Genomic DNA, 19,045 nt, shown 5'->3' with positions numbered 1-19,045 from the left:
TATTTAGGACACCATGTACGTTGTAAAATGTGGTAAAGTGTTTGTGGAAATATATATGTTTGAAATTAACCAAGGCAACCATTTCTCGGAAAATAAAAGTTACAGGCGGTTTCCTAGGGGAATGAACTCACTTTCACTTTCTCTAATGATGCAACACGGAGCAGCTGGAAATCAGTACAAGGCTTTGCGATTGTGCTATATGATATTTTGCACCTGGCAAAATGTCACACGCGTTCCTGCTGAAGCCCACTGACGACGCCGAGTAATGTATGCGGTTCAGCAAGGTGTGGAGCGGGTGGTTCACAATACCAGTGACATGCGCACTACGTACAGCACAGGCGGCGGTACACAGCAACGCGTGGACTATACCTACTATACTCAGTGCCTGTGTCATGTGACCAGGGTGTTTTTCTCACTGTTAACTAGATCTTTCTAACACGTGGAGACAAATGCCTATTAAAACGTCTGACCACACACCTCACTCTATATGATCACCGTGTGTGTAGGTCGCTAATCGCCTTCCTGGTAACGCGCGCTGGCGAATGTAATCAGAGATTAAGTGGCCTCAATGAAGGCAGTGACAAAAGCTCGATAGCACTTCGAGGTGTAGGTTGACTGGGAAAATATACTGTAGTATGGTTGAATTCAGCCGATAAATATATACATCTACGTCGTGAGTTCGAAAACGGTAAGTAGTGATTATATATACTTTCTTACCGGTATTGTTGACAGGTAGATCAGGGTGAAGGGTGAATGATCTGTCAAGTGAAGTATATCTCGTGTGTAACGGAGAGATAAACAAGTCTGTACAATATTATTTTCTGTATGGCTATTCTGTGTAAGTTGTACAAGTTCTTCTTAGCGTTACCATAGTATAGTAATATTCGAAACGATTTCTCGGTTTCTTCCTGGTCTACTTTCCGAAGCTTGTCATCTAATTCTTGTAGAGTCATGTAAACATTGTAGTCATAGGAGAATATTCTGATGTCGCAGTTAATGAAAACGTAAACTGTTTGTGTGTGTGTGCACTGCGTGCTGCCGTGTCAGGGCCCACAGTACAGGATTTCACGTAGCGATGGGTGCACAGCAACGCCATTCAGTTTCCTTACAGAACAGGTTTTGTTTGGCTCTATCGATACTAACCGCGTTCTCCTCCTCCACTACAGCCACAGATTACGAACATTTTGTGTTGTAGTCGAGCACTCACGTTATCGCTATCACCAGTACTGTTCACAGTTAGAATGAAGACAGTACTGCCATTCTAGCTACACCATTCTGAGTATTGACGATCTATATTTGTATCAAGATACGCAGTATCGCTAAATACTAACTACATCATGCATGTTAAAAATAGCGTTCAAAACCAATATGTGTTTCCGGAGTACCAATAACCGTTTCCCGTCCATGTATCACTGCGTTTTTTCATATTTGTCCTTATTCATCAAAACTACTGTTTTAACAGAAGAACAATTAAACCATGTACTAGGGAAGGATAAATTTATGTGAGGATAAATTTATCCTTCCCTATAATGCACATGCTGTTTGTTTTTCCTGTTCCTCGTATGTTGCCTGTCTCCTTGTTCTTAACCATGAAGAGAATGTTCCTTCGGTGTGTGAGTATGCGCTACACAAATTTTTCTGTTTGTTATTATTATTAAACTCATGTCCACCGTACGAAGCGAAACTAGAAACATGGCTGCTCGTGGTCACGTTTGTCTCACGCACACGGTAACGAGTAACAATCGAACAGCTTTTACAATATCAGTTACGAAAGTGGATGTTGATGAAAAAAGTGATGTTTATTTATCAGGAGATATGGAAAATGTTGTTGAGAGCGGTTTGAATGAAGAATCAGGAATTACGAAGTAAGAGTAAGAAAGACAACTCGCTTCTGTTTGTGCCCGAGTTGCCGCTGACCAGAGACTTCGCTGCTGACGAGGCGTTAAAGTTATTGTCGGATGATTGACATTCTCCACTCACTTCTTCCGCATTCTAGGATGCAGATTTCCTTCGAGGGTACTCTGAAGAATACTTTTGTTAGTTGGTATTGGGTGTTTTGTGTGCAGACGATACGCTGAGTTGGTAGCTGACAAAAATGGTTCACTAGGGTCGTGTTTATGTTTTGGACATTCAAACACTGTTATTACAGTGTTCGTGGCAACCAATTGCTGTCAGATAATGAAAATGAAATTTAATGTTCTTCGTTTTACCTTATATCGCCTTTACTCGTGTAAGTATTTTTATAGCCAGTAAACTCTGTAATGCGTATTTAATGTTTGTTGCCAGATTTCGTGGTAAATATTGAACATCTCTTAATAGGCATAAACTAAAATTATGGATAAGAGACGACATTGTTTTAAATAGTTTTACTGATCAGTGCGATTCACAAGTTTCCTAAACTTGACAACGTGTGACAGATAAAAAGAAAACAAAACAAGAACATTAAACTTAGGGAACACTTTCATTTCGGGCGAGTAGCTCATTCTGATATGTATGTAAAGGAGCGTTTCTTTGTCATGTATTGTCGACACTGTACACTGTGGACACAAAGGAGTGTCCCATGTTGTGTGCCTTGATTCTGATACAGCTCTAAAAATAGACCAGGACGTCTGCTGCACTGATGATCCATTTGTCTTTGTTTACTGCTGTGTCTTCTGAATGTTGTCAGACAAAGCCTTGGATCGTTTGCTCCAAACTATGTGTAAACGAAATAATGACATTGTTTAGTGTTAAACTGGTCATATAAAAGTCAATTGCACCATGTAAGTGATGGCCAACAGTTACAGAATTACTTGTGTTTCATTTCGACAAGTACTAAAACTTCGGTTGTAATGAAAGGTTCCTTTCCACATTGAGTATGTTTACTTACCATGAGAATTCTCATGTCTTCAGGTAAACTGAGGATATGGCAGGACTTCGAGTAATTCGTGGCCCTTGCTGGAACCAAGGTGATGCTGATGGAGGGGAAGGACATGTGGGGACAGTCACAAGCATTTCGCCTAGTGATGGCTCAGTCACAGTAGTGTGGGATGGTGGTCAGGTGGCTAGTGTACAACAGGATGCTGTGCGTGTGCTTGACAATGGTACAGTTGGTGAGTAAAAGTTCTGGTTGTTGGTGAGATGCAAGTTTGTTTGCTTTAAATAATTCAACAATACAGTGCACCATACTCAAACAATAGCTTTGAATGGTCTGTGTCATGCAGCTATTTTCTTAGAAAGGAATGTTAAGAGTTGTGTCCCAACTCTTTTGCTCTTTACCATAAAAAAAAAACAACAAACAATTTATACTTGTTTATCTTGAAGAGATTTGAAATTATTGTGTACAACTAGAATTTGGTTTTCATCCATGTCTTATAAATTACAGTGCAATCTCTTTGTTGTTCTACTTCAATTTAATGGGGGTTTTCCCTCTGAAAACATGATTTGGATATGCTGTGCAGGCATATCTCATGAAAATGTGGTCTGCAATGCATGTCACGAGTCAGGAATCATGGGAATGCGCTGGAAATGTGCTGAGTGTAATGAATTTAACCTGTGACCCTGTGTTACTTCAGTGACTGCCATGACCGCACTCATCATTTCTACAGAATTGAAACATCAGGTTCCACTCTGTAAGCATTGGTACCCTTTTCTATCCACTGAGACTCAGTTTTACATCTTTGACTGTGATCATCCTACCCAAACATCACTGTCCCTGTCTAGTCTAAACAGCTGACCGAGCCACTTGTGCAAGCTCTGTTAGGTCAAGTACTCACTCCCACTACAAAAAAAAAGCTTAGGTATTTTAATCTGCTGTTTCAGATGATTGCAGAAAAAAAATTAGAGCTTGTCTTTTCATTCCTGTCAGTGTTTGTACTTTGCAGAGCTACACCTGTGTGCACATCTGCTTGCATTTCTTTACCATTCAGACCATATGCATCATTTGTACAGTTGTTATATCATTCTGAGTGAAATATTAGGCTTTGGTTATCAAATTGCAGGGGTTATGAAGAGTAAAAATGCTATTAGGGAATGTAAAAGAACTCACTTTGTTGATGGTGCTTGAATAATAGTTTTTACCACATGCAATATGCACTTTCTGCAGCAATCCACTGCTATATAACAAACTACCTTGAGACTGGTCTTAAGCTCTTTGCAGTAGCAGCTTGTGTTCTGCTCTCAAATAGAATCCAGAGTGATAGCAAAGAAAGACAATTCCACCCCAAAAATAGAAACCAACAGTATAAATTGTTTAACATGTTGAAAATTAAGCCTATTCTTGTCATTTGATTAGCTTCATGGCTGTGATGATTCAGACATCAACATTGTGGGATTTTTTTTTTTTTTTAGACAAAAGGTGGAAAAGCGAAGTAAAAGCTTAAAGATAAGGGTGATGGGCATCTACCCTGAAGCTACAGTGATGCGGGGACTGAACTGGGAAGGAGGCGATAAGGATGGTGAGCTTTTTAATGCAATTATATAATGATGAATAGTAAGCTCTTTAACTCCTGTGCAACACATAGATGAGACAGGGCTTGCTACTCTGGAATGCATGAAAATACCCTATGTTCAAAAAACATTTTCAATAAAAGCTAAACAAAATAGAAAGTCAAAACAGAAAGTAATAACAGCAGAAACCAACTGTTCTTTGGTCAAAACATCTTGAAAGTCCATTTTGTGTAAATCTATGTGAAATTTGAAAAAGTCCTTTACACAAAGACGTGTCATTCCCTAATAGTCTCCTTGTTCAGCAGGGAGGATATTTAAATTGTCACACATCAAGTAAAAATAAATGAACATTACTTATGGTGGTCATGAGTTGTTCAGGAGCTGATGTTTGGTACTTAACTTCTTCTCAGGTGGATCAGGGGCAGTGGGGCATGTTACTGAAGTGCTGGCATCGTCATCAGATTCTGTCCGGTCAACTGTGGAAGTACAATGGGAAAATGGGATGAAGTCAAAACACCGTATTGGTTTTATGGGCATGGTTGACCTGAAGTATACAGAAGAGGCACCTGGTGGGGAATGTTACCCTCAGCATCTGCCTGTGTTGGGTATGCCTGGTCTTTTGCCATAGTAGCTGCATTTGGCCATTTAGCTACTTTTTTGGTCAGTTACTGTTGGTCAGTTTGCCATAAAGGGTATGCTGAATTGCTGTGCTGATTACATTTGCTTGGGGGAGTCTACAAGAATGAGTTAGTCGGGATATCTAAACATCACTGTACTAGGTTAGTTATGGCTGGTTTAATGATGAAATATTGTGAATTAATGGGGTAATTTTTTTTTTAACATTCATGAAAGTTTTTAGATATGTAGACTTGTTACATACTTAATTGTCTTTGGAATGTTCTAGGAAGATTAATTCTAATTACTTTTGTCCACTCAACACACCAACAGCTTGTCTAAAAAATTCTGCTTCTTAATATCAGTTCCTGAAGAGCTTTGAATGGCATTGTGGTTCACAAGTGACGTTTCATTTTTGATGTATTTAAAGTCTTAAATGCTTTCATGAGAGAGAACTAGGTGTTGTGGTGTTGAAGATTTTCTTTGACGTAACATATTTCCCACACATAAAGTTACTGTTCCTGTCTGTCAGTGTTCGTTGTCTTGTTTCAGATACCAAAATCTACAGCCAGCTAGAGTCACCTTCAGCCAGTTTGACCAAGGGAGATAGTGTTGTTCTTTATCTCAGTAAAGCAGACTTACAGAAGTTTGGCCAATTGTGTGGTGGAATAGTTCATGTAAGAGATTAATAAACAGTTTAATTTTTTTTTTAGAATAATGAATTGTGACCTATGTCAGCTGTAGTTGTGGTATAACTGCCTTTAAGCTTTACATCCAGTTCAGGTGAAACTGTTCAAAACATTTTTCTGGAAATGTTAATGCTGATAACCCTGGTGCCTACCTCTTTCTCTATCGTATGATTCCCCTACATAACTGCATAGACAGGTGCTTTTCTACAAATTTTCAATATTATTGAAGAGATCAGTGTGTTAGGATTGTCCATTGAAGTGACACCATACTCTTCATATGTTTCATATATTAGAAGGTAACTACTTGCATGTAGGTTTGAGTTTTGCCATAGGCCTTCTTGCTTGGAGGTTTTATGTGTGCAGTACAATGGTCAAGCTGGTATTATTCAAGACTTTGCTAATACTGGAGAACCCATTGTTGAATTTGGCCCCAAGAAGTTCAAGATCTCACACGACTTTTTGAAAAAGGTATTTTAAAAACTGAGGGTTTTTGGTTTTTTTAATGCTCTTACAGATCACCTTTGGTATGCAAACTTAAATTATATTTGTAACTTGCTTGATTTTACCTTAAACTGTGGAGCAGATGTCATGATAACTGTGTCATGATAACTAATCAGTAAGCTTGCATTATGTACTATGATTGCCACCAGGGATTAACAGTTGGTTTATTTAATTAAATTAATGATTAATTAATTGTTCATTATCATTGCCCCTTTGATGCAAAAGCTGGAGCTTAATATTTTACAGCAAAAATGTATAGTCTGAATATTATTAGAATTATTGTAGACATTGTTTTTTGGTTTTAAAGTGCCATATTGGGCTCACGTGTAAATGGTTACCAGATTTTTACAAGATCAATTTGTTGAGGACTTTAAAATGTTCAAGAGATTACTGCATTACATGATGAAGGAGTAAAAAATCTGCATCTGTTTTATTGTAAGTTTATCCTAAAGTTCTTGGTCCTACTCAGGTCCCACGCATCGCAGTTGGAGACAGAGTGCGAGTCGATTATGATGAGGAGAGGGTGAAGCTCTTGCAGGAAGGGCATGGTGAATATAGTGAAGACATGCAGTTGGTAAGTATGTCTTTCTTATTTACAAAATGAAGTTGAATATTTATAATTTCATGATGTTCTTAGCATTCCTACAGACGTCTTCCCTCCCTCTTCTTGTACGGGATTCTGTGTATACTGGACTTAATCTTCCACTTATATTAAATTGGCCAATAAACCTAAAGTGTTCACTGTCTCTTGGGAATGACACTTGGAAGAACTAAACTCTCTCTTTACCATATTTGATAAGTACCTACTTGTCTGACTGGGGATGGTGGGAGTTTCCCAGTCAGTGACTGGAGCAGGCTTTGATTGTAGTAGTGTCCAATTAACAGCTATCCAGAGCTGGATGAAGGGACAGATACAAAGATTGAAAGTCTTCAACGGTCTGCAAGTAAAGCGGTATCATTTGCAGTCTTTGGGTCGAGTGGGCGAAGTGCTGAAGGTGGACAGTGAAGGGGACATTGTTGTCCAGTTTGCGGGTTGCCAGAAGTGGCTGTACAATCCTGCTTGTCTCTCTCTTGCACCGAACACTCCAGTGGATGACTTGACTACTAGGGTGCACATTTCAGAAAAGTTGCAACTTGAATCACCGCAAAATGGTAATTTTTTTTTCTGTGCATAAGTGTAATGAAGACTAGATGCAAGACTAGATATTGATGTATGAATGGACAAAATGATATAGAAAACGAATAGCAAGACCAGAGAACAAACTTTTCGTTGTTATAGATAGCAGCAGTTTTATTTCTTAATTTGACAGGAAGTATGTTTAGACATAACAGATTTGCAGCATTATTTTTACTGCTGCTGCACAAATGAATTCAGCTTCTTAACAGATGCTAAGGTAAGGGTAAGGGCATTTTGCATTCTTAGGGTCATTGAAATATGGGAAAATATAGGTGTAAGTTTGTTATAATTTAGTTGCTGCTATGCAGTGAAGTGTGCATGACTTGAATTTCCTGTGAAATACTTAGGATGTGATAGGTAACTTTCTTTTCTTTTTTGTGGAAGATTTCTGCTTTAGTCTCCAAAACGTGTTTCATATTCTGCTTTCTTCATGTCTAGATTCAGATTCCTTTGCCCTCAGCCTTCTTGAACAGTTTATGGCTGCTATCACAACAGCAGCTGCCTCACAAGCAAGGCATGAAATGGATAGCCGACTTTTTGTCGAGGCTGTGCTTAACAATAATGTTGATGGTGTCAACCTCTTGCTGCAGAAGGACCGTAATCTGGTGAGCACTTCTCAGGGTAATGAATGTTGGGTGTTGATCTGTCTCATCAATTTATTGTAATCTCATCATAAAGTGGTGAAATGTTGCTGCAGTTAATGTTTTTATTTTAAATGTTGCCTGTGGTCAAAGTTTTTACTTGTGCCTGTGATCCGAGTTTTCACTTGTGCCTGTGGGCTGTTGAGTGTCAGATTATTTTGCAGCTGTGTGCTGTTTGTGATGCTACTTTAAACACTTTCAAAAAGGATTAGCAAAAACTGGCATTATCTTGGATTGCAAATATGCAGTATGGTTTAACACGTTCGGTATGGGGTGTACATGTTCTTACACCTCTTTGACTTGTGCTTCCTTAAGTGTCAGACTATGCTTTACATCTCCTAAAATCAACAATTTTTAAACAGAAAAAAAAATTATTCATAATGGGATTTAACTCCATAAAATTGTAAGCTTCTTATTTCTGAATTGTATCTCCTCCCTTAACCAGTGCAAGTGGCAAAAGAATACAAAAAGGAAGGTAGACAAACTGATATAGTAATAGCAAGACTTGATAGCAGTGTCAAATGGATGAACATATAGGAATAAACGGATATCAAGACCAGAGGACACTGTATATATGGACAAACTGATACAGAAATCAAGTAATAGCAAGACCAGAGAATGCTGTATAGAAAAGTAGTTTCGAAAAGTCCATTGGATACACTAACTTTTTTTCAGTTTGCAAAAAAGTGGTGTGCCAAGAGGGACTCGGGTAGGAAAGGTTCATTTTTGCATATTTAGATCTAATAATTATATTTTATGTTTTTGCTTGTGTTCTAAAATTGAGCAAATTTAATGTGCACCAGGATCATAATATCGGTGTCAAGTTATCATTGTTAAAAAGTTAATATTTGCTTGTTACCTGCATGTCTTGTATTGTCAGTGCTTGCTTTCTCTTGGGATTTTAAAAGGAGACTTTATTTCTCAAAGCCTTTTTGTTTTTGCTTTTGTTTATTTTTTTGTGGGGGCGGTTTTCCTTCCTTTTTGGCAACTTGAGCCCATTGTCTTCCTGATGGATATCTAAAATAGTCCTCTTTCCTGTACAGAACCCTTAGAAAGAGATATGCATTAGAGAAGTCTTTTATTCATGACATAGGCTGTGATGAACACTGTTAGAGACTGTTCATATTCATTTAACATTTAAGATCTCATGCCTTTGGTTGAACTTGGCAGGTGAAATTGCAAATCAACGGCATCGGAATCTTGCTCATTGCTGCAAACAAAGGATTCTTGCAGATGACGAAGCTTCTGGTGGAGAATGGAGCAGAGATCAACAAGACTGATGAGGATGGCCATACAGCTCTTCATGCAGGCATGTAGGTGACATGTAGGTGTGTGGTGGTCCATGTGACTGTACTAACACTGAGATTGTAATTATTTAGTTTGGAGGAAATTCGTGATATTTTGCAGATTTTAAAAAAAAAAAAAAGATTCACATAAAAATTAATATGCAGTCAAATTTGGGGCATGATAGTTCTGTTCTGTGGATGTGGTATTAAATGTGTGTTTGAGTGTGTGCATGTGTGAAACAATGCCTATAACAAACATGTAAAAGATGTGACACTGTGATGATTAGCTTTGTGGGCCATGACACACATCTTGAAAAGTTCTTCTATGATGTTGCAGGAGAGGGCTTATATGGAGTGAAAAGTAATGAAATAATAGTGGCATGCCGCATGAAAAATAATGAAATAATAGTGACATGCCGCATAAAAAATAATGAAGTAATACTGACATGCAGTATCAAAAATAATTTTTCCCCTTTTACTTACAGGAAACATGCAGCAGTAGCAGAGTATCTGATCAACCAGGGCTGTGATGTCAAAGCTGGGAACAAACATAAACGAACACCAGCTCATGAGGCTGCTATTTTTGGCCACGCACATATCTTGCGCCTTCTTCAAGACCGTGGAGCAGACCTCAATGCCACTGTATGACAGTTTCACCTGCAAGATAAAGTCTTGCTAAAGCAATTATGATGCATTAACGTTAGTTAAAAGACATAACTGGTGAATGCAACAAAGCTCATTTACACAATCTGTAGCTGGCAACTAGTTGAAAAATCATAATCTTTCCCCTCCAAAATATGTTGGGTTTGAATAGAAAGTCTGACACAGGGCATTCATGTTGCCTGGGAATAGAAGTTTGCAGCATAAATTTATCATTGATTTAATTATTATTAATTGAAGAGATAAGCACTTAAGGAGAAAAATTATGCAGCAACTCTTTGAGCATTCTGATTTAGCACTACAGCCAGTATCGGTAATTGACAACATGAATTTGCGATTGACATAAAAAACAATGACATTCTGGACAAAAGCAGAAAGAACAAATCTTTTATATGCAGTTTTGATCTTATGACCTTAGATGTTTTATGAAATCTAAAAATAAGTTGATGACTCGTCCACTGTTACTGATTCACAATTCAAAAACTATCATATTAAAGAATGTAATGTTGTAATAAAAATTTTGATTATTGACCTAGCTTAAAGAATGTATTCTCTTTTTTATCTATATTTCTGGGACCAACTTGATGCTTTGTTTGCTGCCTAGGACGATTCGGGAGACATGCCACTTCATAATGCCGTCCTTGCTGGTCATGCTTCAGCAGCAGAGGTTCTGATTGGGTTGCCTCATGTTAATTTAAGACACAAAAATCTGAAAGGGTTTTCACCCCTGCACCTGGCAGCCTACAGAGATGAAGCTTCGTAAGTTGTAGGAACTATGATTCATCAACTCCAAAAGTAAATGGTGCCATTTGAACCATGAGACAAACACATGCTCCACATTCATCTACCTACCTGTCACCTGTTGGATTGGCTGTCCTGGATTCAGATCTTGTCTTAGGCACACTGTTCTTTCTCTGCACATGGACATCTGTTTACAGGGCTGAATGCTTTGCCATGATATAGCTTTAGTTGCTGGCTTGGCATAAAAAAAATTTCCTCTCTACCCCTTCCACATTTATTTTCTGTCCCTTCTGTTTTCTTCCCCTCTTTAGACTTCATGTCATAATGATACACAGGTCAGCTGACAGGATTTTGGAGTGCAGGTGTTAAGTGTATTATCAAAGCATACTTGAATGTCTTTGTACTCCATAGATTAGAAATATGCATTATTAAAACCTGGCATAAGTTCCTTTCATTCCTTTTTTGCAGTATCACTGGCATGTTGCTCAAAAAAGATCAAACTCTTGTTGATGAGCAGAAGGATGATGGCTTCACTGCTCTTCATGTGGCTGCTCTTAACAATCATGTTAATGTCATGAAGATCCTACTGGAACAAGTAAGCAGAGAAAAGAGCAATTTTTTAATTTTCTCCACCCCACCACCACCCCATGCCCAGAATGCCAGGTGAGAGAGTATTGTGCAGTGTTTTGTCTGTGGCAGGGGAAGGCTACTGTGGATTGTAGGGAGCACGAGAAGCAGACACCACTCCACCTTGCCGCAGGGAAAGCCCACATGGACGCTTTACAGATGCTAATCCAGCATGGTGCGTTTTTAATTGTTTGGGCTAAAGTCAAGAAATGAAAGTTGCACAACTCTTTGTCATCAACCATTGTCTGGTCTGGCTGCTTTTCCAGTTTGTAAGGGTATTCTGATGTTAGCTGTCAATATAAAATTGAAAATTAAAATGTCATACACTTGCCCAAAGTTGTCAGTTTCAAAGATCAGGGGCCCCAATACGCAGTTATGTCCCTTGTTAGGATCTGTTGATGTTTCTCTATTGTTTGCGGACCTTTGTTGGCCTGTTTTCTTTTGAATAGAGAAGGGAAATGCAATATATGAATTCACATTATTATTATTATTATTATTATTATAAACATGGCTATAGCTATTTTAATTTATTTTTCCTTTTTTTTTTTTTGTCATTGATTTGGTGTACAGGTGCTGATGTAAATGCTAAGGACTCTAAGGGTAACAGACCACTTCATACTGTTCTTGCAGTGGAACAAATGCAGGACACAGAACTGGTGAGAATATCATTTTCCAAACAGATGACTTTAGGCAGCCCTGCTCTGAAATTAAGTTCTGCAAATCTATTTTTAAGCCCTTTGCTTCTCTGTTGTCTCCAAATGTGGATTGAGGACTGTACAATTTGGCTTCAGCATCTAGAGACAAGCTATAAATTCTTGCTTTTTCTGAAATTCTCAGGTGCTACTGTTCCTTGGGGTTCTTCCTAGGGACAGGACGGAGCGACAGGTACGCTTTGCCTGTCGTCTTCTGCAGGCAGGAGCTGATCCTACAGCTACAAACAATGCCAGCAAGACCCCCCTGGAGGTTTCCAGAAATGAGGCTGTGACTGCTGCAGTGAAGCAGTTCCTTGCTGCAAAGTTGGTTGATTCTAAATTCTCATTCTCTTTCATACACATTATGACTATTTAGTGAACAAAGAGTGCAGTAACGGAGGATCTTCATGGGAAGTACTCCGAGTACATCCCATAAGGCTGCTACATAGTTATCCAAACTGATAAGATCCCATGTTACTAAATAGCTGTTAAAACTGACCATTGTTATGCTGCTTATAGCTTTTTTTTTTATTCCTAGTATGAGCAGCTGTCTTAAACCTAGAAGATTCCTGAAAAAATACTGAACATACTAGAAACATGACCATAAAGTAGTTGTATTATGACTATTGTTTAACTTGGCAGTTAACATGAGGTTAATCAGTCTGATAAAGGGGTTTTTGTTTTTTTCTTTCAATATAGTCCTAGTTTGTGGAAACCACAAAAACCACTTTCAGCTGCAAAAGGGAACATCGGAAGTACTCCAAACTTGACTGCGAGCTCACACGTCACCAGTCCAGGGATCTCAACAGATGCAGCTGGTGCCAGCAGTAGATCGCGTAGCCAGACCCCTGCTTCCAGCAGTAGCACAACAAGTTTGGCAAGTCAGGCTCCTGCTGGTAGTTCGAGAAGTCTGGCAAAGAGCCAGACTCCAGGTAGCAGTACAGGCTTGGCAAGCCAGGCCACTGCTGGTAGTGCAACATGTTTGACACGGAATTCAGTCACCACCAGAACACCAAGCTTGACCAAAAGCCCTAGTGACAGCAGCAGTGTCCCACTTTCAGCCAATCAACAAATCAGAGCCAGCAGCCCTGAGGGCTCTGTAAATGGCTTGAGTAATCGCGGCAGTGCATCTTCATTAACAAAGTCTTCGGTGAATTCCAGCACACCAAACTTGACTTTCGACCCCAACCCTAGCAGCATGCCGACAACTTCAAGGACAGGTTAGCATGCAGTCATAAATTCTAGCTCGAAATATCTGTATGTTAGCATGAACATTAAATACAGTAAACATGAAAAGTTTATGCTAAACAATGTGTAATATATTGGCTCTTGCCTGTTATGAGGCTAAAAGAGGGGAAAGTGGGAGCTTGGATTAGACCATGGCAGAATTTAGCTATTGGGCATGTGATAAGCAGATGTTCAGGGCCTATTATATAACGGTAATGCATGAACTAGTTTTTAAAATCTGGGTTTTTTTGTTTTTTGTTTTTTTTTAATTTAAAATCATGCTCCGTCAGTAAAAGTGGTATAGTTATCAGCAGTTTAGAGGAGATGAAAAATTTGAGCCATATCTTTCAGTTGAAATACATGTATTTTTTCACTTTTCACATCACGGATTTTTGTCAAAAGGTTGGTCAGCGGTGGACAACGCTAACAGCCTTCCAGGACAGTGTCAAGTGTGCAAACTGCATGCAAGTACTATCCTGATGGTGCCGTGCGGGCACAGATCAGCTTGTCGCACATGCTGCATCAAAAGCACATTGCGTACATGCCCAGAATGTGGTGCCACAGTCAAGAGCAAGTTTGATCATGGTATGTCTGACCTTTTTGGTTCATCTTTTCTCATGTTAGTGCTGTGTAAAACCTGGCAGCAGTATGATTGATTATGCAGCCAGTCAAACCCAAAATAATTAAGTTGCTTTCAGAAGCATTAAATGGACATAATAATGAAAATTTCAGTTGGTTTGTGATTCTTGGAAAAGAACATCACCAGTTGGGGTACTTAAAAAGTAGACTGACACTCTCATCCTTCAACAAAGTGTTTTGACAAAGCATGCTTGTGGCTGGATTGTAGCAACAACCTCTCTCAACCGCATAATGTTCTCTGTGTGCCCCTTTTTTTCTGAAATTTCATTGAGCATTATTTTTAATAATCCACATACTGCTAGTCCACCTTCTAACCCATTTTACTTTTTTGGTCTATTGATCTGCTTGTCTGCCTCTGCAGAGTCACGAAACTCTCAGTTTGACTGTTTGTTCCTTGATTCCGCTTTGTGTCTTCTGTGTTTGTCTTTTATAATTTTTCTGCATGGATGCTGCCAATGTCTTGTTCGTGTCTCAAGCACTGAGAGCATGCTTCTTTATGAACATGATCTTGCACTATATAAATCATGTTTATTATTACTCCAAAACTATGCAAAGAAAATCCAGTCATTTAACTAGGTGAATTACATTTGTAGAGTGTTGCGTACCTTGACATAGGAACATTAATTTATCCAGAGTATGTTGTTACCTTATGCTACTGTTCAGTTGCTTTTCAATTTTTTTTGTTTGTTTTGCATCTTTCAGATGGCAAGCAAGTAAAGAACAAGTGTTTAGTTATGTGAGGACAGGACTTTATCCAACCCATAGTGGGATACCAAAGTCCTGTCTTTTTGTGTGGCTGTCTTAAAAAGAATGTCATCAAAAACATTCTTCCATCTAGCCATACTATGCAAAGGTTCAGAGTGCTACAACCTTTAGTTACACCTGCCTGCCTTCAATCCACCATTTGAATGCATCAAGAAGGCAGCCCTGGTTGCACTCATCTTACTGCTTCACTTCCTCAAGCATCAGCAAAACTTCCACTCTGAAAACATCAAATATTACTAGCCTGCCAGAAAATGGATGATAGCTGGCAGCTAGTTTTACTGTTGCAAGAAGTGAATAGCTGCAGTTTAGGAACACCGCTCAAATCAACAGTTATGCAGGCTTTGACTGGATAGTTTCCAGTTGTCTGCATGAGTGTCAAGACCCTGGAGATGATGTGAATGGTGAGATGACCGATGTCAATGCCAAGACTTTGGGGGGCAATGTGTACGCATATGCGGTGACTTGGAAACTGAATCTGAAAGTGATGTATATGTGAGTGACAAGATTTATGAAAATAGCTGAATGTCAATAGGTGGCAAGACTTAAAGACGTTTGTGTAAATTTGGCTTTTTTTTTTAATCCATCACTTTAGGTGAATTACCCCATTATTTCTGTTTTTGAGAAAATGGAAACCATTTTGACAATAACAATTTTTCTTGGTTTTTAAAGACCATCTCAAGGAGACTGTCCTGAAAGTGATTTGTATTCTGTTATTTTTTTTCTTCTCGAAAGAAGTAGTTTTTATAACCTGTCGACAAATAATGTGGTTATTTATAACAAGTAAAAACCTTAATTTTTAGGTTTTTCTCTTAAACACTTCTTTAACAAAATATTCTATTGGGTGTTATAGGGGTTACAATATATTAAGCCTTCACCCAACCTTCTTGCACTTACACGAAAAAATATCTAAAATCCTTTGTGCTGTTTTCTGAAAATGAGCAAAATTTTCAGCACTTGGGTGGTTTGGTGGTAAAATGCTGCTCAGCACTGAGAACTTATGAATGTGGGTTTGGATCACAATACACCTATGGATTAAGTAACCTGGTAATTTTTACACATCGGAGTGTGTAGTTTTCAAGTGACAGTACATCGTTGTCCCACGGCAAAATGGGGAACTTGAGGAGGTGCATGTTGTTTTTGAAGTTAAAAAGTGGTGTCCAAACCCATTTCACACTACTTCATATTTCTTTATGACACCTTTGCTGCCATTGCTAAGACTTCAGAGGTAAAATATCTGCAGGATCTAGACATCCTAAACAATATGCTTCTCTTTGAGTTCCCCATTTTATGGGTGGTCCGGTGGCACAACAGTTAGCACCTTCGCCAATACAGTGAGGGTTGGCTGTCCTAGGTTCAGCTCTCATCTTGGGCGCACTGTTTTTTTTCTCTGCATGTGGCATCTGTTTACGCAGCTGGCTGCCTTACAATGATATAATCTTAGTTGCTGGTATGGTGTAAAGCACCAATTCCCCCCCATGCACACACCATTTTGCCATGTGGACATAACTTATTTTTGCTTTATAACTATAGCCCCAGGACAAGTTTCTTGTTTCTGTAATAAAAAGCAGTGTCTTGACAGTGCAGATTTAGCTTTACCGATGGGGCTATAAATATAAAACAATAGTAAAGATGCCCAGGGTAAACTTTCATCATTGTTGTTGGGTCTGCACTCTGCTATGCAGCTTGAGAGGCAAGATGCTTGCCCTTGTTTTCACCACTCTGCACACTTACAGCCCCTGGATAAGTGCACGGAAACATCCTTAGTTGCTGACTCAGCATAACAAAACCCTAAAGATTTTTCCTTCGGGGAAATGGTGAAGCCTCCACAGTTTATTGACAACTGTTACTTGAATCTATCAGAACTAACAAATTGTTGTCATGTTGTTGTTTTAACAATGTAATGCTGTCAGAAGGTCACCATTTGTCCCCGTTTTTTGGACAGGTAGTCTTGTTTCCCCCCACATCCCCGGATTGGCTCAAAAAATTCTAGTTACCTTGTCACCAACTGAATTTTACCAACTGTCACCCTTAAATTTTTTATCACCATAAGATTGCTGTCTTTGAGTTTTATGGATCTCACCTTAGATGAGAAGATATATAAACAGTCTTAATGCTGAATCAAAATAGAAGGTACACATAAGTATTTTAAAAAACACATTGCAGATTCTGACATACAAGCATTCCACACACTAAGAACTTTGGATGATCCAAATTTTTGGAAATGGCAAAGATTGATCACACATTGAAATCATAACTTTTCTTTTCATATATATATATTTATGCCTCATGAATTTTATCAGAAAAAATGTTTCAACGTTTGCACTTATCCACTAGCACTTCTATGCCACATGCATGCAGGCATGCACACACAAAACCATCTATCTCCAGGACTAGAAAAGCTGGTCCAAAAGAATGTACCCTGAATAATGTGGACAACATTACCCCCATTTTTGCAGTTCTTTGCTTGTATTAAGAAGTTAAAAGTATAAGTCTGCAAGATGTATCATAGATTTAAGTTAAAACTTATCATTGCTGATTGCTTAACAAAATCGAGTGGAGGGGGGATGAAAAAAAACGGATTCTTGCTTTCTATGCAAACATGATAGTGGTAACACACCCACTTGCAGAATAAATGACAAGAACATGCAGCATGATAAGTAATGCATGAAGATGATAAGCAAAGAGGCTGAGGACTTAAGAAATGGATAATAGACACCATTATGTCGATTAACAAGAGCCATATTTTCAAAAAACACATGCCCTATATCAATATTAGCGCAATGTTTAAAATAAAAATGTATAAATGAATAATGAAAACTGCCACAAATATTACTTGCCTGTAATTTAACATTTTTAGATGAATTTATTCTTGGGAAAAAATCTTAAAATACAATTTCTTTGTAGTCAGGAAAGACAGTTACCAATTTTCTGTTATTTTAAAACCTTAACATAGCTGAAGTTTTTCTCCACTTTCAAACTAAGTAGTTTCTTAAAATTAAATTTGTGATGCCTTGTTGAACATGAAAAAAAATTTTTTTTTCCTGTGAAATGGACATCTACAGCAATAAAGCACTTCCCCATTATTTTATAACGAACATCAATCTGTCCAAAACAAACCCGGTCCATCTTGTACAGTTTTATTTAAAAATGTATTCCACTACCACCCATATCATATCTTGATCTTTCCTACAATCTCCATATTAAAAACCATTTCATTTTTGACAGTGATCAAAATTCAGATATTTCAATGAAAGCTTTATTTTTATTTATAGATGCACAGGACTAATCATCAGCCATAGTTACCTTAGCATGATGGCACTATCCCTCAGAATTGTCAGGCACCAAAAGGCATATTAAACTACATTTATGTTAAAAATGATGGTCTCAATTTTTTGCGATTTTTAATTTTTAAAAGTTGATTTGCTTAGCAGTATGTCTTTGCAAGCACTGAAAAACTAAGATAAAAAAATTTGGATTTTTGTTACTGCAGATAAGATCGCCCAATTGGCACAAAGATTTAGTGTATCAGTCTTGGCAAAGGATAACTGATCATTACAAGATTACATTATTGTTGTCATCTTCATTTTCTTATCAATACTTGGGTAATTTATGACACAGCTTGATTAGAAGGTGTTGCATGCTAGTCAACAGTTTTCACCAGTCATCACCATGGATGAAGTTCTCACATGTCCCTCACATCATTGGCCTTTGCGAACACGAGCAAGAAAGAAAAAAAAACACGTTTGTTATACTGTGTTTTAGTGTCACTTTACATCAAATGTTTCTCATATTTTGGCATTACACTGCCATCGTTACTGCTTGTTTACAACCTGCTTTGTCATAATCAAAACTTTCTACATTACCGAAAGAATGTTTAGAACAGTCACATGCAGTTCCTATGTATGCTTCATAGAGTGTCATGGAGTTTTAAAAAAATATTGATCAGCAGCAAACTGGGATATAGCACCTGTTCATGAAAGAGTTAAGGACCTTGTCAACAGCAAGTGCCAAGGAGAAACAAATATTATGCATTACTCTGTGCTTGAGATGACATCCGACCACAGAATGGGAAGAGAATTCTAAATAATAACCAAATTTGAAGAGTACATTTCCCCATGTGGAGCTCAATGCACTGCATGAATGAACCAACAGTCAACCATACAGCAAAGCACAAGTTTCAGCAGACATATGACACCATTGCTATCATGAACAAAGTGCATGAATAAAATGAAAACCTGAGGAGTAAGCAGAAGAGTTTGGATGATTATGAAAGATATTTCTTAAAGAGGTGGGCCCTCTCGGATCAGTTGCACCAGGCTATAATCTTGCTTGAGTGATTTTCGATGATTTAATGATT

The 19,045-nt window shown here is 38.2% G+C and overlaps 1 protein-coding gene across 2 annotated transcripts; it reads left to right on the top strand.

Annotated features, from left to right (window-relative positions):
- Nucleotides 1-97: 97 nt before the first annotated feature.
- LOC112558215 (E3 ubiquitin-protein ligase MIB2-like) lies at nucleotides 98-18,064 on the top strand. 2 transcript variants are annotated; one of them, XM_025228535.1, is made up of 20 exons: nucleotides 98-688; nucleotides 2,893-3,092; nucleotides 3,441-3,611; nucleotides 4,330-4,436; nucleotides 4,839-5,033; nucleotides 5,596-5,720; nucleotides 6,096-6,200; nucleotides 6,703-6,807; nucleotides 7,199-7,385; nucleotides 7,849-8,015; nucleotides 9,222-9,364; nucleotides 9,823-9,979; nucleotides 10,602-10,756; nucleotides 11,207-11,333; nucleotides 11,438-11,540; nucleotides 11,936-12,021; nucleotides 12,203-12,381; nucleotides 12,757-13,277; nucleotides 13,687-13,869; nucleotides 14,626-18,064. In XM_025228535.1, exons 4-20 carry the CDS (start codon nucleotides 4,373-4,375, stop codon nucleotides 14,661-14,663), a joined length of 2,640 nt encoding a protein of 879 aa, XP_025084320.1. In that variant the 5' UTR covers nucleotides 98-688; nucleotides 2,893-3,092; nucleotides 3,441-3,611; nucleotides 4,330-4,372; the 3' UTR covers nucleotides 14,664-18,064. The 2 variants fall into 2 exon arrangements, with proteins under 2 accessions (XP_025084320.1, XP_025084321.1); XM_025228536.1 differs by lacking the exon at nucleotides 98-688 and adding an exon at nucleotides 1,870-2,016.
- Nucleotides 18,065-19,045: the final 981 nt, after the last annotated feature.

Source organism: Pomacea canaliculata, linkage group LG2, assembly GCF_003073045.1.
Source record: "Pomacea canaliculata isolate SZHN2017 linkage group LG2, ASM307304v1, whole genome shotgun sequence".
Lineage (NCBI taxonomy): Eukaryota > Metazoa > Mollusca > Gastropoda > Architaenioglossa > Ampullariidae > Pomacea > Pomacea canaliculata.
Note: the sequence above shows the minus strand (reverse complement) of the source record. Positions and strands in the feature narration are given on the sequence as shown.

What these genes read in the sequence shown, in the direction of transcription:
- LOC112558215 (XM_025228535.1), top strand. Translation starts at nt 4,373, where the DNA reads ATGGGCATCTACCCTGAAGCTACAGTGATGCGGGGACTGAACTGGGAA. An exon ending in GGAAGGAGGCGATAAGGATG is followed by an intron (nt 4,437 to 4,838) that starts GTGAGCTTTTTA and finishes ACTTCTTCTCAG; the next exon opens with GTGGATCAGGGGCAGTGGGG. An exon ending in TGCAGAAGGACCGTAATCTG is followed by an intron (nt 8,016 to 9,221) that starts GTGAGCACTTCT and finishes TGAACTTGGCAG; the next exon opens with GTGAAATTGCAAATCAACGG.